This window comes from Phodopus roborovskii, unplaced genomic scaffold (assembly GCF_943737965.1).
Source record: "Phodopus roborovskii unplaced genomic scaffold, PHOROB, whole genome shotgun sequence".
Classification (NCBI taxonomy): Eukaryota; Metazoa; Chordata; class Mammalia; order Rodentia; family Cricetidae; genus Phodopus; species Phodopus roborovskii.
This window is the reverse complement of record NW_026126618.1, coordinates 10372936-10398927: the sequence shown is the minus strand read 5'-3', so window position 1 is coordinate 10398927 and position 25992 is coordinate 10372936. Positions and strand designations below refer to the sequence as shown.

Sequence of the window (25992 nt, the reverse complement as noted above, 5' to 3'; positions counted from 1 at the left end):
GCCAGAGAAATAAATCAAGCCACAAAACTGAGAAATAACAGCAGCTTCAATCTATATACACCTATGATTTGTGCTACCCTACACCTATTATTATTCTCAAAGCAATCAATGCCAAACAACAAAATAGGCCCTTTCACTAACTAACCTCATTTCTAGTTCATTACTAATAGGTTGCATCCTGGGATATCTGAGGGCTTGAACAAGTAAGTAAATGCAGTGTCTCAATGCACTTGGCTTCATCTTGCAGGAATGACAGCCTTGGAGAAGCCTTGGAGCTTTAGATAAGGAACTATAGAAACCATCTGAACTCTTTGGTATAAAGTCGAGCAGCGGCCATGTACTGGAGGTGGGTTTGAACTAGCTTTGAATGTAAGCTAGAAGTTTTCATGTACTTTCAATACAGAATAGAAGTTAGCAGTTAGGCTTCCATGCACATTTGCATAATTACATCGAAAATGGCTGTTTTAGCACCGGGCAAATAAAATTAGGATTAAGCTAGAATAAAAAGCTTTTAATTTTGTATATGTCTGTGGTAGGTGAAAAGAACCTTCACCAAAATAAAAGCAGAAGAAAAACTACTTTTTGATTTTAACCAATTGTTTTCACTTAAAAAAAAAAAAAAAGTTCAGGGGAATCCATAACACATCTTGTAAGTTCTTCTTTTTCAAAGCACAATGTTCATTGTGGAATTACTGCCGATTTCTGTCTAATATGAGAAATGCTGTCACACATTTTAAATAGCAAACTGACATGCATAACTACGTAAAGCTCTCTTTTTATTTCATTTCATAAACCTTAATGAATATAGAGTGTCTGATTTTAAATAAATGGCTACTTTAAAGAGATAATGGTTACACTGTAAATAACTAATGTTTTTCTGATTCCTCGAATTCTTGTACAATCCGAGTTACCTAGTTTGCAACTTATTAGCATAAAGTGTACATTCCTAACCTTAGTTACTACACACCATCATTTACTTTTATTCTCTCCCATGATGAAATTTTTTTAAACAAATGGGACCCTTACACATTCAACATTTCCTCCCAAGTCTGTTTTCATAACTCTGTAGTAGTTTTGAAATATAAACATGTCACATTATATTTTTGCAAACATGATTTACACAATCTAGAGTGACGGTCAAGGGAAAGGACCGGCTTCACTAGGGGCCAGATGTCTTCCTTGGCATGTTCTTCCGCTGGTCCATATGTTGACAGTTTCTGCTGTGGTGACTACTGGAGAGTGTTCCGTATACCATGGCATCATACTTTAGTTTAGCACTGGCTCTTCTGAATGTATAGAACCAGCCAACCATGTCCATTTTCCTGGCAGGATATGGTGCACATGGTTTGCGACAGGATGAGCCAAAGCTTAGACTCCTCTTGTTAACCACAACTACAGAGCAGATGTACCTGCTCAAAAGAAAAAAATATTCCCCATGGCTTTTAACTCCATACAATGGCTAATGCTATGGAGTTACTGTTTTTAAAACTGCTTTCTACATCCCTTTGTAAAAAAAAAAAAAAAAAAAAAAAAAAAAAAACCCTCCCCCACCCCACTATCTAGGCTGAGATCTACTTGCAGAGACCAGAATTAACTACAGACTGCAGGTTGTAACTGAAGAACAAAGCTGTGTGGGTTTCAGCACTTAGACGTTTCCCAAGCCTTGCAAATGTCGAGAGTGGACAAGACACATGTTCTCTTCCCCATCATCATTTGCAAAAGCTTCAGAGTCCGGCTCTTTGTGCATTCTTCTTTGTAGATGATAAATTCAGTGCTGGTTTCACAGATGAACACTCTGCTACAACTTCTGAACCATCCATACAAGGTCACGGGTAGCAAGAACAGGTAAAGATGAGGACTGTCACTTGAGACAGAATAGGAATTGGTTTAAAGCTGCTTCATTTATGAAGCAAACATGAACTGTCACCAGCCTAGAGAGGGAGAAAGAGGAGAAGGATTAAGATGTGTCTTTCCACCTTATTGTCCAGGTCAATAGCTAAATCCACAATATACATAAAACCCCAGAATGAGTAACAGAGTTAATAATGTGTTACACTTAGCCTTAAAGAACTGGGCAGGTTCTATTGTTTTATTTATTTATTTTTTTAATCAGCTGTGATGATCAGCCGCTGGCTCCTTGGGAAGGCATATTATCTCAAATGATCTTATTCATGGTCTGTTGTCCATTTCTTCTCATTAGACTACAAGCTCTAAAAGGTCAGATGACTTTGTCTATTATTTTCGTGGATGCAGCAGAACTCTTAGAATAGGGCCTGACACATAGTATAATATACACACAGCAAATATTTCTTTGATGTAAGAATGGATAAAGTTTCACTGCTTTTCTATTCATGAGAGCAAGAAAATGGAGCCAGCTGAGGTGTCCATTGACAGGTGGATGGACAATGAAATGTGGTGCCTATACACAATGGAATTGTATTCAGCCATTGAAGAAAGGGAGATTACAAAATTTGCAGGAAAATAGTTGGATGTAGAATGTATGATATTAAGTGGGATTATCTAAACCCAAAAAGAAAGGAAAGAAGGAAGGAAGGAAGAAAACAATGTGTGTGATCTTCTGCACATACACACAGGCACATACGAACACACACAAATGGGTGCAAATGTGGATAACACCTAATAAATTGTAAAGCAAACCGGAAGGGCAAAAATAGGTGATGAGGAAGAATGGAGGTGATGGAAGATGTCATTCTGTAAATACGTTTCTCTTATCAGTTAATGAATAAAGTACTGTTGGCCAATAGGAAAGCAAGATAGGAGGGACGAGGAGACCAGGAGGAAAGAGGAAGTGGTAGGGGGAAGATCCAAGATGGAGGATGGAGAGGGAACACCAGCCCTTCTCTCTGGTAAGGTAAGACCACCTGGAAATACTTAGATTAATAGAAATGGGTTAGTATTTAAGACAGAGCTAGCTGATAAGAAACTAGTAACTGGCCAACAGAATTATATCAAATACAGAATTATTTCGGGCTGGTGCGGCCGTGGGACCAGACTGGCAGGGAAAAACCTACTGGTAACATGAGGGTGGGGTGGAGAAAGGACATAAAGGAGACGTGAAAGAAACGAAGGGGGTAAGGGAGCTCTCACAAGATGAGGACACTTGGCTTACTTCATATATGTGCTGTAAAAATCCAAGGTAACACTATAAAAAAATATGTATTTTCCCCCCTCTGGAAAAGGGCTGTAAACTACAGGAAGATAGGAGAAATGAGCAGGCAGAGAACCAAAAGCATGCTTTGTTCAAAAATATGATAATGTAAGACCAGGATGATGATCACTTAAAAATTGAAAATAATAATAAATAGGTAAGTGGGCTGGGGAGACAGCTCAGCTGATGAAGTGTCTACCAGTCAAGTATGAGAACCTGAGTTAAATCACATATATATCACACACACACAGACACACAGACATACAGACACACACACACACACACACACACACACACACACACACACACACACAACCATACCAAAACCCATTTCTTTGTAAGGTAATAAAAACAACATTTAATTTTTTTTAAAAGATATCTAGATGTGATGGCATGTATTTGTAACCCCATCACTGTGGAGACAGGGATGGATAGAACCTGGACATCACTGGACAGCCTGCCCAGGGGAACTGGCAAGCTCCAAGATGATGAAAGACACAGTCTCAGCAAACAAGATGGCTGACACCCGGGGAATGAGAGCCGAAGTTGCTTTCCTGTCTCAGCATGCATACACGTACATGAACACACGTGCACAAGAAAAAACAATGAATTAATACCTGTGTCTTTCATGCCCCCTAACCATCACTCATCATGGCTTGTGGCAGGAGAATGAGCAATCTGTATAGCTTTGAAGTTCTCTAGCACCCAGGGTAGTAGATGGATGATGAGCTAAGAAGGGTGGAAGCCCAAGGAAGAGTCTGGAAAGTGCAGAGGTGTAGCACGTGGAAAAGTTGGCTAAGGGCCACCATACCAGCCTCACAGCTGAGCAGCTCCAGTGTTCCAGCTGCCTAGCTAGTTCTAAGCAATTGCTTCTCCCAGTTAAGGAAATCCCGGCAACAGGCTCGCACTCTGTATTTCTAAACCAAGGAAGAACTACTGAAATCCCGGCATCACACGCTGAAGAATTCACTTGGCTGCAGTCTAGTTTATTGTACTTGGTGAAACACGAAAGGCATACTTTGTTTTAGTTTTTCAGTGCTGGTTTTAAACCACTGAATGCTCAGATTTCTGTTTTCCAGTAATTTAGGGAAGCAAATTTAAATACTCACAGATAAATGAAGAGCGATTAAAAGAAAACGTCAGAGACCAAGGATACACAGATTTTTAAAGATAGAGCTTGGCAAGACAAGCAAATTGGAATAACGGGAAGCAAGGAAGCTATGCATAATTTGAAATTCTAGAGTTAATTAAATATAGAGAAAACGGATTGGAAATCTATTTTGGATTTCGTCCTTGAGTCAGTAAAGCAAAGATAAAATAGGAGTCCGATGACAAAATTTTCCATCAAGCAAAATAACAATTTCTTTATAATGATACCTTGGATTTTGCAACACACTCATGAAATAAATAGATTGAGTACTATTTATTTATTAGGTGCTATGAGACAGGGTTTCTCTGTGTAATAGCCCTGGCTGTCTTGTAACACGCAGAGAACCACCTGCCTCTGCCTCCCGAGTGTTGGGAATAAAGGAGTGTACCATCACGGCCAGGCAGAATGGACACTATTATTCCATCACTATACAATGGTGTATCATTTGACGATGGGGATGCCATCTTGCAAATGAGTCATCAGGTGATTTTGTGGTAGAAACAGTGTAAGGTCTACAAATCTAGATGGGGCTAACATGTTGCATAGCTAGGCTATATTAAAATGGTGGCATTAAATTATAAGTCCACCCTAAGTATGGTACATTGGCTGAAACATCCACATGTGCTCTGTGCCTGTATATGAAAACACAGAGGCGGCAAGATTCCAGGATGCTACAGCTAGCTGCAGAGCCACGGCTTGAACTCAGGCCTAACCTAACTGCTTCTAATCTTTTCCTTTAAAGTACAGAAACAAAAGAAAACTCACAGGAAAAAAAAAAACCTGACAATTTTAGAAAATATCTCCTAAAGCAATGAGGGACCTTGATCCATTTCCAAGCCTGTGCCCTAAAATATCTAGGAGTGGCTTGAACTTGTTCCTCCAAGTCCTAGATCTGTTCCTCCCAGTATAGCTAAGATCTACAGGAAAATCTGTAGCTTGTGCTGTTTTGAATCTTTCTTTATGGCTTTCTACTCATATATGTGCATGTGTATTTATATATACAAATGGTAACATATATTTCACAAATTCTTAAAATTTCACATACCGAATTATGATAAATATATAATTTTAAGACTTTCTGAAATCATAATAATTAACTTTCTACTATTACCATGATGAGGTAACTGAAAGCAGCTAAGTGCATGCTCCAAGCACATGCTATTTACTACCAGCCAGCCTGGGCCTCTCTGGGAGCCAGCAGTGTTTTTCCCCAAGGGCTTAAGTAAGATTCTGTGTAGATGACACTCAAATTCCAATCTATAGTTCCAACCCCAAGTGACCTCCATACTGTGAGGTCATTGTATGTGGTAACTTCTCAGAACTGTCAATACTCATCAAGAGCTCTCTCTTGACTTCAGGCATCCCATTTCTTTTAATAGCACCGCCATCCTTTCTTCCTCAAATTCCAAATCATCCCAGAGACCCATCAAGCTGCTCAGTCTACCAGTAAAGATTGGTTGATACTTCTACTGCAATGTCTCCAAATGTTCCACCTTTTTTTTTTTTTTTTTTTTTTTTTTTTTTTTATTGCCATGACCCTCACCCTGGTCCTCATTCTCTCTCATCTGAATGGAAGACAGTTCTCCTAGGCATAACCTCTACCTCCAGTTCAAATCTCTGTCCCTCCGGCCACACCAGTATCTGGTGATTTTTCTTAGGTGTCTTTTCTCATGGCATCAGTAGCAACTTTCCATGCCCTCAAACAGCTTTTAGACTACCGAGTCCAACATCAGCTATATTCCCAGAATGTAAACCTGCTTTCAAACTGATACCCACTCTTTCTTTTCAGCATTGAACCTGTGTGCCAGATTTTTTTTCTTTTTTTAATTCATCATTTCATTTATTTTACATACCAACCAGTTACCCCTTCCCTCTTCTCCTGCCAATCCCCCCCCCCAACTTCCTTCTCCATTCAGAAGAGGTAAGGTCTCCCATGGCAGTCAACAAAGCATGGCATATCAAGTTAGGCAGGACCAAGTCCCCCGTTACCCCCCCTCCCCCGCTGTATCAAGGTTGAACAAGTCATCCCACCATTGGAAATAGGTTCCAAAGAGTCAGCTCATCCATCGGGGAAAGTTCTTGGTCCCACTTAGAGGGGCCCCACAAAAGACCAAGCTTCTCAATTTTCACCCGGATACAAGGACCTAGGTCGGACCCATGCCAGCTCCCTAGTTGTCCACCCAGAGTCCAGGAGCTCCCACAAACTCAGGTCAGCTGTCCCTGTGGGTTTCTCCATCAGGATCTTGACTCCCTTGACACAGGTTAAAATCATCTGAGAGGAGGGAACCTCGTCTAAGAAAACGTCTCCACAAGAACCAGCTGTAAGGCATTTTCTCAATTGGTTATTGTTGGAGGAGGGCCCAGCCGACTGTGGGTGTTGCCATCCCTGGGCTGGTCTAGGTTCTATAAGAAAGCAGACTGAGCAAGCCATAAGGAGAAAGCCAGTAAGCACTACCTCTCCGTGGCCTCTGCATCAGTTCCTGCTTTCCAGATTCTTGCCCTGTTTGAGTTCCTGTCCTGACTTCCTTCAGTGATGGATTACAATGTGGAATCATGAGACAAATAAACCCTTTCCTCCACAACTTCTTTGGTCAATGGTCATGGTGTTGGATCATAGCAATAATAACCCTAACTGAGATACTGTGTGTGTATGTGTGACTTCCACTGGAGTCAATTCGTACCAGCTGTATGGCTTTGTAACATAGGTTGTCATCTGAGCCCTTCCTTACTTTGTGCATGCAATGTGAACTATATACATTAACCCTCTGTATTGCTAATACAATCCTACCAATCAGCCACCATTTGCCATATCTAGCATAAACATCACCTCTATCAATCACAGAACCAAGCCTTCTGTTACCACTGGTTTCTCCACCCCTTCAGATAAAGACATTGCCTGTGAGTGGCCCTGGCACAACCCTAAGAGATTCCGTCCATATCAATATCTGGGGTTGTGACACGTTCACGCCTTCTATTTGTGGTGGCCTCATCTCTTAACTTCTTACTGTGTACCCTTTGCGAATTCTGCTAGTTATTTGTGAATTTTGTAAACATATTTGCCTCAAAATATGATTCTGTATTATTACCGTCTGTAGGCCGTAGTTCACATAAGGACACAGCTAGGCTATTCTTTTGGGTATGTACCAATGTGCCTTTTTCAGTTTGTTGGAGTAACATTGTGAAAAGAATAAAGAACACAATTTCCCTATTATGTACCAACATAAACAAAGCTTTCAATGGAAGTTATCTCTATTTTATTCCTGTCTTTTAAGCTCTACTCCATACAAGCCAATTCACGAGTAAGCTACTGTCTGGGTAGTTAATACCATCTAAGTGACAAACTCAAACTCTAATGTAAAATACATATTTTTCATGTTTGATATTAACCTTAGCAATTAAAAAAAAAGAAAAACAAAGTAGTCTTGTTTCTAGTTCATCATTTAATTCCTTCCACATTATTTCCTTTCTTTTAAAATATTACTCTTATTTTGGTGTACAAATATTATTTCCTTTGGAGAATTAACTATTCAGTGTTGAAATAATTTAAGCTTCACTAATTCATTCACTCAACAAACATTCATCAAGAATCCATCTTGTACTTGCAATGCACTCAGTGCTGGGAATAAGGAGTGAGCCAGACAGACCCAGCTCCCATCCTCGCATGGTATAAGACCAGCAGAAGTATACATGACTCCTTTGATTATGTTTGCTCTAAAATATTGTCAATTCTTTTCTTCCTAAGCAGTGGCTTGGGTTCCCTCAGCATAATCCAAATGTCACAGGGCAAAGGCCACAATCCAAACCACAGGATTGAAGACCTACTTCTCAAAACAGGATCCTGGAAATGCAGTTCCCAATCCAAACAAGGGAGGGTATCACCTGAGTTTTTGGGATGCAATTAACCGTTTAAGGGACGGTGTGTAAACGACAGGTATAAAGGGCATGAAATGACAGTTATGAGAAACAGTGAAGCTTGTGTTGGGGCTGAAGGACAAAGGAGCTTCAAGGAAGAACAATGACTTCAGCTTAAAGAATACTGTTTTAGAAAACAAGGAGATTGCCCTTCCTTATATTATAGAGAGGGGGAAAACATGATCCCCAAAAGACTGGAGGGGAGCAGGTGAGAACCATAGCCATACTCTCTCTGCGCACAGTAGTCAGGGGCAGTGTCACTGGCAAATGCCAGTGACAGCAAATGCCAAATATATATGGAGCAATTATTAACACCTGTTAAGTCCGGTTGTTAAAAATGGTCTTTTATACCAATCAAAGTGAGTTATTAGAGCAAGAGGGAGAGACTATGACCCAGGTTCCCCAGGGAAGATTCATTCTGGAGATAATTTTGGAATCTAGGACAGAGTGACAGCTGGAAGGACAGTGACCCTACAGGGAAAGGAGAAGAGAGTTCAGAAGACGCTTTATCCAGAAATAAGAAGTAAATGGTCCTCTGACATGAAAGCGTGTAGGAAGACCTGGGGCTCTGGGGGAAGAGGGGCAGTCATCCCTCCTGGCAGGGGAAAATGCACACGAGGCTAGAAGAGCAATTATTAATGGCCAGGTGCCGGAAGTGAAAGTGAGTCAAGGGTTGAACTGATGTTGGATCAGGTTGATGAGTTTCTGGGCATCCCACCAATCCTGTCTGTGCCTGAGAGCAGGAAACGTAGATATCATGAGAGATAATGAACATCTGTCCCTTTTGGTCATGCCAAACTCTCCTTTCTTGAGCAATCACATCAGGTATCTGTTCTTGGTTTATAGAATCAGAACATGGAGCAGACCTGCACCAGGTGGCATTTGTGGCTATAAGATGCTGACTTTTTTTTTTTTCAAGTGGTAAGAATTTGCTAGAGAGAGACACACAATTCAACTTTGTAACAACTTCAGCTAACATTTACACATCAGTGCCACCAAGGACATAACAATAAAGTTTGTTTCTAAATGTTGGCCCTTAAGATTCTCTATAGCTCTTGCTGGCTCCCGAGCTTGATTTCCAGCAACTTACCACTGTGCGAAGGTAACAATGTTGATACATCCACAATTACACCTCTTGAAACTCACTCTCTTTTTGTTGCAACATACTGAAAAACAACAAGAAAAAAACCCTCATTTGCTTCTGGAGAGATTCAGAAGTACATCACCAGAGGAGCATTGTAAGATGCTCACCTAGAACCACAGTAAATACAGTGGCAAAAGACTGCAGAGCGGGAAGGGGGTAATGCAAACACATAAGAAGATTATCTTCCTGGGATCGATATGTAAAATAAGAAAAATAAATAAATATATATGAAAAAAGCTTATCTTCATGTCTGTGCTATAGGGAGAGGGATGATGTTGTCTCAACATCATCAACTGAAGTGGTTAAAAAATATACTGATAATATTGATTGTGTGTGTGTGTGTGTGTGTGTGTGTGTGTGTAGCACGAATAATAGAATAAAAGAAACCCAGAGACAGATATTGGTGTTCAAGCTGAAGATCACAAAAGGAAAGCAGCCAGCCAGTAGCTCTTACCTCTGCCAAGGCTGAAATGGAGATCCTGTCTTCCCTGTGACTGGAAAGGGACTCTGGAAAGGGACTCTCCCATGAGACCCTTTGCTTTTTCCTTATATACCTCTCTAGTGCTGGGATTAAAGGTGTGAGCTCTGTTACCCTTTTAGACTGATTCACTCTCATGCAGCCCTGGGTGGCCTTGAACGCACAGAGATCCATCTACCTCTGTCTGCTGTATCCTGGGATTTAAGGTGTGTGCCACTCCTGCCTGGCCTCTATGACTGACTAGTGTGTCTGGCTTTGCATTCTGATCCCCAGGCAAACTTCAATGTATTGCCGTGTGTGTGTGTGTGTGTGTGTGTGTGTGTGTGTGTGTGTGTGTGTGTTAAGATAAAAGATTATAATCTAAGGCAATAAAGCAAAGTACTAGGGAGAGAGGGTGGAAGAGCTATCTGTGTCACTTACAGTAGGTTGGAAAACATTTAAAATGATACTTTTGTTTAGCTTTAGATAAAATACTAAATAAATTGGGCAAAGTTCAGGGCTTTAAAACCGGATGGAAGCAAACAGTTGCTTTAAGGCTTCAAGAGAAAGTCATCTAAGGGGTTTTGAACAGGAAGTACAATCACAGAGATCTAAGAAGTTACACAACAAAATTTTTTTTTTTTTTTTTTTTTTTTTTTTTAACAAAAGCTCATGAGAAAAGGTTCTGTGATAGCAACTCAGGCAACAGATACAATGTAGACACCAGACAGGTGAAAATGTTTGTCTCCAAAGGAATGGGCAAACCTGCCTTCAGAGACTTCAAGATGTAGGATTGAGGAGACAGTGGAAGGTCAGAGATAGGGAAGGATCTGGAATACGCTGAATGGGAGGTACAGCCCAACAATGAACACCAGCCTAAAGATGTTTACGACCATGCCCAGGGAGAGAAATGGCGGCAACACCAAGCTTATCTGAACACACAGTTTAGAGAATTAAATACCTTATCTCATTATCTTCTTCATTAATCTGTATATTTTCAACGGCCCTTGTAAGACTTGACTGTTTCTTCTGGGGAAAATAAAAACAAAAACAAACCAATGACATGTGTCGCAGAAACACCAATCACTGCTGCAGTGCTTGAGGTCAGAGGGCTTCCCTTGTGCCATTCAAGGCCATCAAATGCCATCCCATGTGCTTTTTCTTAAGCATCCAAAATAGTGTGTGTGCACATGCCATGAGAGCACCTCAAGCATTGTCCCCTCAACATTTTTAGGCTGTTCTATAAACAGTAATCATATTTAAAAGGTAACTTCTTAAAGCTGAGTCGCAAGGATTGAGTGCATCAAAATTTTGGACAGACTTCAGTCAGAGAAAAAAAAAGAGGTGGCATTCAAAGTAGCAAACATATAAAGACACTTCCGTTTGGCTTTTAAGCACAGCATATGCTTCTCAATATATTGTCTTCCCTTTTCTATTTATTTTGGACCATTAAACTGGGTCCCATTCCTTCAGCATGCATTCTCTGTTACAGGACTGCTCCAATGCACAATGAAGGATGATGGAATTTTTCTAAAGCTTGAATTTCATCAAGGCTCTACCTTATGATAAGAATGATGTTTTTGTTTATGTTTTTTCTTGATAGAATCATTTCTTGGAAAAGAGGAATATGTTCATCACATTATATATGTTTATATGGTAGGAACAAACAAATATGCAAAGTTTTTGATGGGGTGGGAAGAATAGCAATGCTCACCTTCCAGTATAAGGCTCCAAAAGCAAAGCCAATTACAAGAGAAATGAGTGCTGGCAAGGCCACGGCTGTCCATTGTAGTCCCGGGTCTTCAGGGGACTTTGCAGCTTTCCCTGCAATTCAAAGAGCATGGTAGTGAATTGAGCTGCTGCATTCTGGAGGTCTACCCATTAGGCTGTGGCTGTTCTCAAAGCTTTCCATACTGACGTGTACAACCATTCACTGTTTTCAAAAAGCCGGCCCTTCTGTGGAATTTTGACTTTTGCAAGCAGTATAAATCTCTAAAAGATGAAGGCATTTAAAAAAGAATGAGAGCCAACAGACAGAAGGAGACTTGAAGGGGTTAAGGTTCATACATATTTGGAACTCAGATTTGATATGCTCCGGAGCAGGAGAATTTCTACTATTAAGCAACTCTTTCTTCTCTAATCAATTGCTAATCAATGGCTCTTAGCATTCTGACCACCCCACCCCACCCCCAACTTTAAAAAGTCCTGCAAGGTAGATCAGATCCTGCATGATTTCAGCTGGGGTAAATCTGACAGTAAAATTATGGCTCTTTGCTTATTCACACCCTCAGTATACACAGGGGAATGGGATTTTTTTTTTTTAATTTTTACATTACAAAGTTTAAAACTACAAAGAAGAATGACTGAAGCTACCAGTGTCACCCCCACTCAGAATAATGACTTAAAGACAAAAAATGGCACTGACTGTCGATCCCTGATCCTGCTTCACCTTTCCTTGAGAAATGGAGTGAGTCACAGAGGAACCTTTCTCCTACAGTGAAACTGACTCTGATTTTCCTACAGGACTCCTTATAAAGAACAATTTAGCTATGTGGAAACATTGACACATTTGCTACCTTGGAATTTCCTTTCAAAGAAATTAGAAATTTCCAGCCATTATAGAACTCAAATTAAAATAGGACCAAGGTAAAATGACTGCTTTTAGCTAACTTTATAACAGGAATTTGGTCACAAGGTCAGTTTACAATTACTTAATATCTACTACCCCTCTAAGTGATTACTATAAAGCAACAGATTCCCTGTATATTATAAACCCATGCTCATAAGGGGGAAACTCATAGGGTTAATCTACTATTTTGAGAACAGCAATCAGCTATTCCTTTAGCACATGTGAACCACAAGGAGGGAATTTCCTTATTTCCTGATTCTTGTACTTCCAACATCATGTTTTCTTGTGAGTTCACGCACATGCATGTGTTAGAGGGGATGCTAAGGATGGGTGTTCAGCATAAAATGCAGGAATTGTGTGGGGAGTTATGGGAAGGAGTGCCATCCACTTACACAATAATAAAACTACCTCAAGACAAAGTTAACAGTCCTCTGGCCTGCTACATCATATAGTCTTGGGACAGACATGTTTTAGGCATCCTAGGTTAGGGACCAATGTGCATTTATCTCTCCAAACAAAATAGCCCAAGTTAGAAACAGATTGAGTAGAAACAGATTGAGTATAACTGAAGCAGTAATGTATATCACAAGCAATTTTACCAATCTAGGAATTTCAATGTCACTATCTACAAATAAATAATTTGGTTATCTGTGTTTGCGTTCCTTGTGAAGAATGACCAGCTATGGCCACCACTGTCTATTGGGACTGTTCACCCTAGGACCATTGTTAACCACAAGTTGTGCAATCTAAAATGCAGCAACATTCCTTCGGCAGGAGAGGAAGAGAAAGGGACCCTAATGACAAGGGGAAGAATGATATTCCTTCTCCAGACATTAAAGACAAGGGGAAGAAAAGGCATGGATGATATTCCTTCTCTAGAGGTCAATGTTTGGTGTTTTACACTTAAAAACTATGCCTCAGATGTATACCAATCATGCCAGTCCCTGCAGAGAGGACAGAGTTATCAAAAGGCTCACGTGCACCGAGTTCTGGGAGAACTTCAGCACTACCACCATGACTGTCCACCAGAACTGGATGCCTCAGAGCCCACATGAAGGGCCCATGCACATAACTGAGCTCTGCTTTAGTTCTGAGACTGCCTGCCAAGACCTTGTGGGAGAGGGAGGGAGGGAGGGAGAGAGAGAGAGAGAGAGAGAGAGAGAGAGAGAGAGAGATGATCCAGACAGGATCTGAGTCATCCTCAATCCCTGGGTCATAACTGCATGGAATTTGTCTCATTATTACTAAAACCTGTCTGAGGTTGAAATAGCTTATGGACTGATTTGTTTGTTACAAATCACAATAATCAATATCTGGAAGGCACCTGGAACACAGACAACTGTGCTAATCTTGCCTGTGCTTAGGAATTCCCTGACAATGGCTCTCTTGGAACTTGGAAAACGGGCATATGATTTAGATCTCAAACTCAACAGAGTCGCTGTCCTACAATGTCTAGTTGTCTTCATATTAATGACTAACCCTCACTAGACATTAAGTAGGGCTCCACGTACTTGCATACTAATTCTCTTAAATTCACAGAAGTCCTGTGAAGGATTTTACACTAACGATTTAGAAAGCATAAGCAACGTGCCCAAGGTCACCCAGCATGATGTCATGTGTTCATGTATTGTAACAGATCTCCAGGAGATATGCAGGTGATCACCAAACAAGGTTTTCTTTCTACTATTTCAACTCTGTTTGGAAGGCTCTCAAACAAGTGTTCTGGAACCACTATTTTGCTTCGCATAAGGAATGCTACTATTTACTCTGTAGTTATAATCCCATCCATATAGATAGTAAATCTGCATATGTCTCTCCCCTATCCATATCCATTCACATCGCTCATACATCCTAGTCTTCTGGTTGTCACAGCTTATAACTCCTCCTCTTTGTCTTCTTCTTTTTTGGTCCTGGAACTCATTCTGTAGACAAGGCCAGCGTCTAACTCCCAGAGATCCACCTGTCGCTGCCTCCTGAGTGCTGAGATTAAAGGTGAGTGACACCACCACCTGGCTGCTTATAACTCTTTTGTCTACAGACTATGATGCTTTTTGTTTTTCTCTTTTTCACAATTTTTTCTGACCATTCTCCCTAAACAGATTAATTTCCTGATGCTACAAGTAAAAACATTTTAAACTTCTATGGTGATTCATAGCATATACTATGTTTCATTTATAACTCTTAGAATGGCTAAGCTGTGGCATATAAGATCTATGTCTTAACAAAAGAAAGAAAAAGGCATAATAAACTGGAATGGGGAAGGAGAGGAAAGCTAGAAGAGAATGTCTAGTTTGTTTTAAAAAAAAAAAAGGCTCAAACAGGTTTTGGACTTTGCATCCAGGTTTTTTGTTTGTTTGTTTTGAAGTTGTTAAGTAGGAAATTCTTTGCTTCGAATCATGATGGTGATAGCCTTCTCACTACATAATTATAATCTTGCACACATCATATGAAACAACTATTTTCACAGTTTAGCCAACAAACAGTACAAAGGTGTGCCTGCTAACAGAAAGAAATACACAAAGTGAGATCCACTGCTGATTTATTAATTTCTAGCTTTTGCCTTCTCTGGGCTGGGAAGACAGAACACTACCAAGGCTCAGTGTTCTCTTGAGACATGGAAGTTCAGGGTTGCTGACTTGGGTAAGGTTGACCCAAGGGATGAGAAGCATCACAAACCTTTTGCAGAGTCTCTTTTGGTTATCAGACAAATAATAACCTGCACATGCACAGGGAGATACATAGCAAAGACTGGTAAGAACACAGCTCTTGAGGAGCAGACACACTGACATTCTCACGGCAATAAAAGGAGATCTGTGGCACAGATTGTTTCAGAATTCTCTAGAGACATCTCAGAAAGCCTAAGCCTTAAGAATGAGGTTACCCTTTCCTTGTCCCTAACTAAGTTTTAAAACAGGCCTGGAAAGGAAGATGAAGTTTATCCATCAATAAACTCAACAAAAATCAACGGCCTCTAAAAAAAAAAAAAAAAAAAAAAAAAAAAAAAAAGCTATGGAACCCAGAAGCTACCTAACAATATAAGTCATAATGTGTGGCGTATTTTAAAAATTACTGGCTGTTTAGAGAAATATTTGGCCACAATCAGGAAGGCCAAAAATAAAAATAAAAAAATTAAAATAGAAAATGTCTTGATATGAAGATAAAAAAATCTGAGCACCAAAACATAAAAAGTAATCAGATGGAAATTCTAGAACATAAAAAAGAAACTGGAAAGGAAAGCAAATTCTGGTTGTAAGATTCAGTCCAGAGATGGTAGAAGGAAACCTTAGTGAACTGGAAAACAAAGGGGTAAAAGTTATATATTGAGGTCAACCATGATAAAGAGGCTTCATAAAATTAACACATATAATGCCAGAGGGGAAGTGGATGATAAGAAACCTATGAAAAGCCTAGACACACACTAAACACAGGGCTAGCCTGGATTATGTAATCTTTTCTTAAGAGAAGTTTAAAAGAAAATAAAAACAATGCAACTTTTGTGACACATAACACAATGCGAAATTGACAAAATTATGACAGACTGGTTATCTCAGAAGGACAGGAAGAAGAGAATAGAGAAGAAATGTTTGCAAAAACTATGAGCAAACTTTCGTTAGCTTTGGGATTGGAAATAAACTTAGAAATCCAAGAAACTAGATAGACATCAAGAAAAATGAATACAAAGAAAATGACCCATCATTGGCATCTTACACATTACTCAAAAAAGAATGAGGTCTAATATAAAGTTCAATATAAAGTACAAGGAGAAAGACAACTCAAATGGTTGCTTCTGCCTTTCAGATGTAATATCTGCAGAAGGAAAATGTAATGGAGTCTTTAAAAGAATAAAAGAAAACAATTACTAACCCAGAATTTACTATCTAATAAAAAGTACCTCTATGTGCAACAAGTACTACAAACATTTCTCAAAATTAAAAAAAAAAAAAAAAAAGATTTGTTGCTAACAAATCTGTGTTACAGAAAGTGCTAAAGAGGTTCTATTTCCTGAGAAGAATTTATGTTAGATAGGAACTTGGATTGAGGAAAGAATGGAAGGTATGAAAATAACATAAAAAGTGGCATACTTTTTTCTACTTGAAAGGATATAGAGCTGCTTAGAACACATTTTGAAAATTCTAAATATGGGCGTTTATGACTTAAGGGTGTGACATTTATAAACACAATAGATTGGTTCAGGTAAGGCCCAAGTGTTTTCTTGAAGTACACCAATATTAACTCTCAGAAGAATACTACAAGTTAAGAAGTATATTTTAGTCCCCTCCAAGTCACTTTACCTAATGCAAAGAGATACTGAAGATCAAATAGAAATGAAATGGATACCTCAGAATAAAGGGGCTAGAATGAAGAAAGGGACAACAAAACTTGGAACTGGGAAGCGAGGGAAAAAGTGACAGATCCAAGTTCAGCCACAGCAATGACTTTTACATATGAAGAGGTGAAATTCCAGAGACAGCTGGGTGTGGAACACATACCTGTAATCCCAGAGGCTGAGACAGGCAGATAGCAAGCCTGGTTACACATGAAGAATTTGTTTCCAAAGAAACAATGCACGTACGCATACTTTTGAAAAACCATAGAAACGCAATATACAAAAATATATGGGCCTCACCAACACCTGTGCATACAAAGGGACTTTTACCCTTAAAAAAAAATTCACTTTAAAATCAATAATGTAATTTTTCCAACTTAAGAGTCTGGGACAGGTTGAGTAAATTAAAAGCAAAGTAAGGAGGATGGAAATAGTACATATTAATACCAATGAACCAGAAACTAAGGGTATGAGATGCTAAAAAGTAGTTTCTTCGAAAAGATGAATAGAAAACGCTTATGATGACACACACATACAAGGTCCAGCCCCTTTTAGAAATCTATCAGGTCCGATTCGTTACACATGCAGTTCAGAATTTTAGGTTTCTGAAGACTATCGTCCTGCAGAGACTGGACATTATTGACTTGTAGCCAACAAGTCCTGGCAGCATCCATCCATCAAACGTATTAAACATCTATTCTCTGAAACATATAGATGTTTTTTAGACAAATATAAGACTACATATAGCTTTATTTTAAGTTCTGGTCAAGGTTTGATGGGGAAAAAAAATCTAAAACGTGTGCTTCAGAGATTCTTCTTCTAAAACTATGTAAGTTACTATAAAGCTGTAAAAAACAAGGCCCAAGTGCACAGAGCACATTCAATAGCCTCTGTAATTATCATTGCATGGACTTGAAAATAAGACATAGGCTTCCAGGAACCTGGATTCTTGGATGAAGAGGACAGACATTTTAGGGAAAGAAGTACATTCTCCTCCAGCACAGATTCTTAGGTAAAATAACAACATCACCAAATTTTCCAAACATGCAGTAGTAACTGCTGAGACACAAAACTAAAAATATCCTGGGAATTGAAGAGAGTTAGCACATGCACTTGAAATTTGACAACTCCATTTTGGCCAGGGACATTACCCCACAAGGTTTATTTTAAGCCTACATGATTAAAAAAAAAAGTCTTTATCATATTTCTACAATTAATTTCATGCCTTATTTAAAATAATCTCACAGAAAGTTTATTGGCCTAATTCCTTCATCATTATCTTAAACTCTAGGGAAACCCAATTCTATAAATCAGATATTCACTTGTCAAGAAGACCATACAAGGAATAACAGTAACAGAACAGTATTATTAGTAATAATGTATAAAATTTCTTTAACGTTCATGCAATACTCCTATAGAGGCTACTTGGAGCCATGCATGCATTAAGTCAGATATGTGTACTTACTATTACTGCTACTGCTGTCATTCCTAAGGGAGCTGGCTGCAACAGGGGGTAACATAAATGGTTTTGTGACACTGACTCTGGAATCTAGATAGAAAGCAATAATGTGTCAGTGTTACATGGTGGTTTATATGAATTGCAGAGTCCCCAAAAGGTGAAGTGCAACACCAGAGTTTGTGCTGGGCCTGCTCCCCAAATCTAGATCATTCAGGTCCTATTTATTCCATACTCAGCCCTGCTGCTCAGTTTCACCAACAAATCCACCATAGTCATCTTGTAGGCCAGTGATTTATTGCATGCGTACACATGCTAAGAGACATGAATTATGAAAAGTTGTTGGCAATTCATCATGTTTTAAAAGAGAGCAATGAAGTTAGTCCTATCATAAGGACCCAGCTCAGGGAGAATATGGATTAGAATTAACTAGTGAGGATCAGAATTCAAGTCTTAAGGGAAAGATATGCAAAGTGAACATTAGGGACACAGGAAATGAAGAATAACATAATTCTATTCTACTAACAAATAACAGATAAGAAAAAAAGGGGGAAGCCCCCATCATGAATTGGTAACTCACACAATTCTTCAATTTAAAAATAGCAGGTATTGTTTTGGTCTTGGACACCTCTCTTGTGATTAATAGATGATGATCAATAATAGTCATCAATATTTGCTCTTTAATTAGGAAAACACACCTGCTCTTACTATAGCAACACACTCAGCTGATTCAGTAGAGTCTTACAGAAGCCCTGGCTTTCCATTTACATGAAACTTGAAATGCTGAAACGCCTTACCTTTCTCAGGGCCTAATGTTGATGAAAGCATGCAGTCACTAGTGTCGGATGCCGAAGTAAAGTCCTTGAAGGCATCAATGGATCTATTGAAAATACTGAAGAACTCTTCAGGAGTAAAGAGTCTGGCTTCTGGCCTCTTCGGTGATTCCTTTACATTCTAGAGCAATAAATAAACAAGCCCTACTTAGTGCAAAGGCACCATTAAGTGGGACTTGAGTCTTGAAAATTAGCTAGAGTTTTGATTAGAACAGGGAGAAAAACATTCAGGACTTTAAAAAAAAAAATGTGTTTAGGCTCCTACAAGTTCACTAGGCTAACCTGGGTAGTTGAGCCCACTATCCAGTTAGATAACTGGTTCTCAACCTCCCTAATGCTGTAACCCGATATGCAGAGTATCTGATATGTAGCCCCTGTGAAAGGGGAATTCTCCAAAGTGTTGCGACCCACAGATTGAGAACCACTGAATTAGATCCCTTGAGACCTAGTCTATTACAAAGATAGTGCTACAAATAACAACATCAAGACACATCTACATTTATTTTGCCAGATCTGGCGCTAAAGTACTCATCAGAGACACTGTTATTGACCCTTGGGGGAGGGATTGTGTCACCGAACCTATTTTAGGCATCAAGAAAGGAAAGTACAGAAAAGTTAAAATACTCAAGGTTGATTAGTGACAGACTTAGGATTTGAACCTCTTACTGTTAGTTCCTTAAGTCCTGGGGCTCATTACTATCCCATAGCCTCAGAAGCCAGAGCAGAATCATGTCACAACCCTGAAGATGGACAAACAATGACCTGAAGAATGGACGTCCACTGATGATGTCACTGTGTGTGGTAATTACATCACAGATAACAGGGCAAGTTGCCTGAGTTTTCCAAGAGCAACATTGGGTTTATATACACCGGTAACTTACCAGGAAGGTGGTAGGAACTTCATTGAGTATGAAATGAAAGCGCAAAAAGCAAAATTATTGTCAGCATTACTGTATTTTCACATTAGGTGGCAATATTTAGACCTGGATATCCGCTTTAGCACTGCAGTAGAACTACAGATTATAGACCCCTTCTAAACTATTCTTAAATTAAAAGTTTACAATTCAAAATAACACAAAATAAGGAGGCTCTCATCCCTCCAATACCATTGAATGGGAAAGGGCTTACGAGATGAAGAAGGAAAATTAATTCTGATGACTGCCACATTACCTTAGGCGCATTCTCTTCCATACATTCCACGAGGTCATCTACTATTTTCCCAAGCTTGTCTATGATGGAGTAATTACTCAGGCCTTCAGAAATATTTGAAAACTTGTCCAGAAGGTCAGTCAAGCTGAGTGACAATTGTATTACCATATCTCGTAACCAGCAGTGACTGGGCTGGAAGACATTCAGAGAGAAGACCAAACATCCATGAATAAAGTAATGCAGGCCCAGAGTGCTATTCAAATCTGCCAGTGCCTTCGTCACTGACTGCAGGGCAAAGGGTTTCCTTAGAATTCTTGTCCTGATCAAGTCAGATTTAACAACCATTTCAAAATAAACAAATGCACGGAGATCAGAGGCAACGATCAATGATGCTGCCCTTCCACAGAAGAAAATGAAGCCAACACAGAGCCAACCTTTACCCCACACAAAGGTCATCTATTAATGGCCTTAAATTCTATGGAAGATTATTTATGTTTCACTCACTGTGTCCTCAAACAAGCATTAGATACAGGTTGGATTACCAAAAGTTACTGGGGAAGGGAGTCTTAGCCCTGAAGGGAACTCCCGGGCTAAGATAAATTAACCTGAAGGTCTTGATAGGTTTCAAGGCTTCCAGACAGAGAGATTACATGGGTAGGGACATGGTGTGAGATTTGAATCGAAGCACTTCAGTCTAGTGACAGAACCAGCTGTGTTATTTGTGGGAGTGAGTGCAAAGTGAAAGTGTATTTCTTGTTTAAAATTATCATTCAGCAGTTTGTTCACAAACTATCTAAAATTTCAAGGTTGTGATAGTAGAACAGTCAGCTGGGCAGGCCCATTTCTGCCCACTTGTTAGATAACTCCTAAGAATTTGGAATCAGGCCTAACTGCACTCAGGTCTAGCTGAGAGACTCTATGTAAACAACATAAACTCCCAATCACACGTTGCATGACAATAAGGAGATAGTGAGGATAATTTGAATGTAAGTTGTACAAGGGCAACCTTTAAATGAAAAGTCTTGTTCTCTGTGGTGTGTCTACTGCAGAGTATGCTGGGGCATGTAGGCGTTGCTCAGAAACGATGTACTAAAAGGTTATATGAATGAGTTGGGGGGGGGGAGAATTAATTAGAGGCTGGAGAAGCGACTCAGTGGTTAAGAGCACTAGTTGCCTTGGCAGAGGACGTGGGTTTAGTTCCCAGCATCCTCAGGATAGCTCAGCAACATCTCTAACTCCAGTTCCAGGGACCTACTGACCTCTTTTGGCCTCTGAGGGCAGCTGGCAAACACATAGTGCACATGCATGCAGGCGAACACTCCAAGCTCCTACTTGGGTTGCTAAGAAGTCCCTTTCAAAGCCTTCCAAGCTAATCCACTGCGTGAGTGTCTTCCATCAGGCTGTGAGAATGCCTCTCAGGTACAGGCGTCTGAGCAAGGGCCGATAGGCTAGGAACACAGCAGACACTACAATACCATTTATACAGTAGAACAGCCATCACCAATCTGGACAATCAGCTGGCGCTGTGCAAATTCTCAGCGATAGCATAGCTCTATACCATGCTAACAATATTCTTGCCAAACCCTTTGAATCTTCTGCCACAATTACATTCCCTTGTTTTGAATTAAAGCACCCCCTTTATCCTGTGGTGGTTTCTTTAAAATATAAAAGTGTTCTTTCTCTCTTCTCTCTTTGTATGTCCCCCTACCCAAGACCTCCTGGCTACATTGGAAGACTGCACTCACTTGTTTCTTACTCACAAGCCTTCATCTTCTCTTTTCTATTTAGTTGTGATTTCTCCCATTTTCACAGACCTACATCAAGTCTGAGCAATGGGATATCCCAAGACTTATCCTTTCAAACACAGGGACAACTTGTCTTTATTATAACAATTTCTTTAACATAATTTGATTCATTCAGCTAGGCGATAGTAGTGCACCTTTAATCCCAGCTCTAACCCAGCAGAGGCAGGCAGGACCTCTGTGAGTTCAAGGCCAACCGGGTTTCAGAGGGAGTTGCAAGACAGCCAGGGAGTTTCGAGACAGTGCTGTCTCGAAAAACAAACCAAAAAAAAAAAATTCATTCATTCATTAATTCATTTCTTTCGTTTATACTCACTTCCCACCCTGCTACACAGACAGGACCTTGCTATGAGGTCCAGATAAACCACCACTTTGTTATCCTCCTGCCTCCGTCTGTCTCCCAGGTACTGGGATTAGAGAAACATGCCTCCATAAGCCAGACTTGCTATACAGTTTTGGGTATCCTGTTAAAAACGTACATGTTTCAAAGCCCTTGCTATATATATTCCGCAGTCATTATTGTTCATGGCATAGTTCCCTTGAAAGGACCGCATCTTTAACTCTGCCCCATGCATTCACTAATCTGTTTACTCGGCTATGCAGCAGCTTTTTAAGACTCTTGGATCTATTGGAGAGACAACCAAAGTAAACAAACTGCATTCACTGTGAGCCTCTTTTCACCTTCCTGACAGGAACGGGGGGGGGGGGGGGGGGGAGGGCGTCTCGGGTGGAACGCAGGGGGAACCAGTTTTGACTAGAATATCAAGCAGTTTCTCTTCCTTCTTTTTTTCTTTTTAATTAAATGTAGTCAATGATTTGCCAAGAGAACAAAGCACAGTGGACTAAGCATTTCATTTGTGAGATGATAGGAAGTCTGTTTCTCAGTTCTTCCAAGATTATGATTATGAAATAGATGATTAAGTGTTGTCAAAGTCACAAACAGAATCCTTTCTCCTTTGCCTTAAAATGGCATTATGGCTGTTTCTTATCTTTCCGAGGCCATTAAAACTTTAATACTTAAAAACAAATATTAACTTACAGCAGTCATTAGAAGACAGAACATTCTCTTTCACTCAAAGAATGCAAAGGATTGGGAAAGCTACCAGTAACCCAAGATGTCAGAGACAACACATGGCTTGTACATTTCTGAAGGACATATAGTTTGACTGTTTTCCTTTTTTCCAATCTGTACATATATCAATCAAAAGAAGAAATTAAAAGTGCTTAGAACAGGAAGACTTGCCGGAGTTTTTCCTTGACACCACACTGTATATAATCTTCCTCCCGGTCACCTTCTGATTTCCATTCTCTAAGTATTTCACTTGTACGATGATAGGAGGTTAGAGTGGGCCTGTCTGAGACTCCTGAGACAGCCTGTGCTTCCTACTCCTGTACATTCGTAACCTATATTGACCCAAAATGTTAACTGACATCTTTGGACCACGAGCAGATCACTACCACTACTGATTTAGCTACGAATTTTCTTAGGGATTTGAATGAATCGTGGGCACCAAATATCGTGATTTCACTACACGACTAAAGAAAAGACACAATGAAAGGCATATATAATCATCAGTGTCCTAAACACGAGTGGCGATATGAGAGGCACTGATGAAAAGACTCTTGTGCTCCTAAAGCCAGACAAAAGTTAAAAAGGAGATGCATGGATCCTGTAAGGGGCATGGAGCCACTCTGCAGTACCAGTTCTAGTCAGTTTGTGGTAGAAATGCCTTGGGGCTTGCTAAGTCTGGCATATTTTGGCCTCTCAGACTCTGCATCAGTTTCAGAAGTACAGTCTCATTGTGGTCTCCATAAGATTCATGGTAGTCACGTGCTTTCTTAGGGAGCCTAAATCTGGTATAGTGCCGATACCAATCAGATTCTGAGGGACAAAAACCCTAGCTGATAAACTATGAATGATATTCACAGGGAGTATTCACCCAGCTTCTTTTCCTAGTTAAGCTTGATTTCACTATTGTTAAAAAAAAAAAGGTCCAAGGGGGCCCTTATCAGTGTGACAAGATAAGCTTCTTCAATACTCAGAACCCTGACCTTTTCACCACAAGGAAATGTTGTCTAGGAAGCAATTTTTGAGTAAGTACATAGAGTCATCTAGAGAATGGAGAAGGGAGGGCAAACAAAGAAAACAGCAACATAATTATGCCATTCGAGCATGGTGGCACACCGGTGTAACAGCAGCCAGCACGTGCGAGGCAGAGGCAGGAGGACTTCGAGTATGAGACCTGCCAAGCTGTCATCATCAAAATAATGATGATGATGATGATGATGGTAGTGCAGAAAATTGTTATTCACCTGGCACACATGAGGCTTTTTTTTTAATGTCTTAATTATTCCTCACAACTCTGAGATGAGTACATACCACATACTCTTCAGTCGCCCTATGAGTAATAGGCTATCCTACCCACAATGAATACCTTTCAGGAAATCCCACGGAAATCAAGAGATAATAAGACAACATGCCTTCAGCACACACAGGGTCTGTCTTCAGCATTAATCAAAACACTCAGTTCGGACTATGAGGTGCTAATGTCATAGGGTCCCAATATTAAAGGGAGAAGATAGAGCACAGCCTAGAACTGTAGATAAATGCCTTGTATGAAAACAAGACCTTATTCTGCTCTTAAAAGAGCCATTAGCTAAGACACATTCAGTTCCCAAACAGCCACAATTCCATGGTAGGGTAAGTGGGCAGGAGGAAGCTACAGCACAGCACAGGAACGGAGAACAGGTAGGAAGGACAGTGATGTAACATCAGCCTGGGGTGATGAGTTGGTGTAGAGGGAAGATGGGTATTACCATGGCGAGCTAAGATTATGGAGAGCCTTTTTTTCTTTTCTTCTCTCTCTCTCTCTCTCTCTCTCTCTCTCTCTCTCTCTCTCTCTCTCTCAATAACCCCAGGCTTGGGGGTTTGGCTCTCAGCCTTCAGCAAACTAGCACAAGGAGATGGTTCTTGAACAGGAATGACTCAATACAAACAGATTAGAAGGCCCAAATACAGAACTTAAACCTCTTACAACCGAGACCTCATGGCACATGCACTAGTTTCAAGACAAGATAGGATCTATGCTGAGGTTCGGTTATTGTGTGATGAGTTGCAGGCATCCAGCATCCAGCCATCACGTCACCTGGGACCTCAAGGAAATGACAAGTGATGACGCATCAGCAAATGTTCCTACTTCCTTTCCTTGCATCCTTCCATCAAATATTTATTTGTCTACCGCCCAGAAGGTACTGCAGGTATAGAGTAGCACAACGAAAGAAAGCAGCGTGTATGTATAGTCTGCATTTTTATAAAGTGTGTAGGCTGGGGGGATTATCAATCAAATAGCCCTGTCACTGTCCAGGTAATAATAAAGGCCCCCAATCAATCATTGCTACTCCTAAAAAAAAAAAAAAAAAGCTTTATGAACTGGGCCTATGACTGAGTGTGCCTGGCTTGAGCACAGTCCTGGGTTTGATCCTAAGCACCAAAATAAACAAAAACTGAAAACGATGTAGCAGCTGAAATCAGCTCAAGTAATAAAGGTCAGCAGCTATAAACTGTGATGAGGAGAAGGGGTGTGTTCATGAGGACTTCAAGGGTTAGTGAGCTCATGCACAGAAATTTGGTGAACATCCTCACCTGGGGAGAGAAACAGGCTGCCTTGTGGAAGATGGCATGCATACCCAGGAAGGGCAATCTGAGCAAGTGTTATCCAGTGACCCCATGGTTTAGAATGCCCAAGTTCCACAGAATCAGTAGGAGCCATCAGCCACATTTGAAAGGGAAGGCTTTGCCAAGAGGAAGGCTGCATTGCCATGACGACATACAAAGGCTCAGGGACTTCTGAAGGGAACTTGAGGATAGGATCTATTGATTTCCTATTGAAGCTGTAAGAAATTACCACGGAGCTGGTAGACAAGACCAAGTTTATTTTACAGTTCTTGAGGCCAAACACACTGG

General features: G+C 40.2%; 1 protein-coding gene across 3 annotated transcripts in view; it reads right to left on the bottom strand.

Annotated features, from left to right (window-relative positions):
- Window positions 1–1546: 1546 nt before the first annotated feature.
- The window catches only part of Kitlg (KIT ligand), a 75481-nt gene continuing 51035 nt past the window's right edge, over window positions 1547–25992 (bottom strand). For 2 of the 3 annotated variants that reach the window (XM_051206373.1, XM_051206372.1), the window contains 7 exons: window positions 20248–20418; window positions 19042–19198; window positions 18254–18337; window positions 11547–11656; window positions 10794–10861; window positions 9322–9397; window positions 1547–1931 (listed from right to left, as the gene is read on the bottom strand). In XM_051206373.1, the coding sequence (XP_051062330.1) occupies window positions 9358–9397; window positions 10794–10861; window positions 11547–11656; window positions 18254–18337; window positions 19042–19198; window positions 20248–20418 (630 nt within the window). In that variant the 3' untranslated portion in view covers window positions 1547–1931; window positions 9322–9357. The remainder of the gene's footprint in view (window positions 1932–9321; window positions 9398–10793; window positions 10862–11546; window positions 11657–18253; window positions 18338–19041; window positions 19199–20247; window positions 20419–25992) is intronic. The other variant, XM_051206374.1, reaches the window with a different exon arrangement.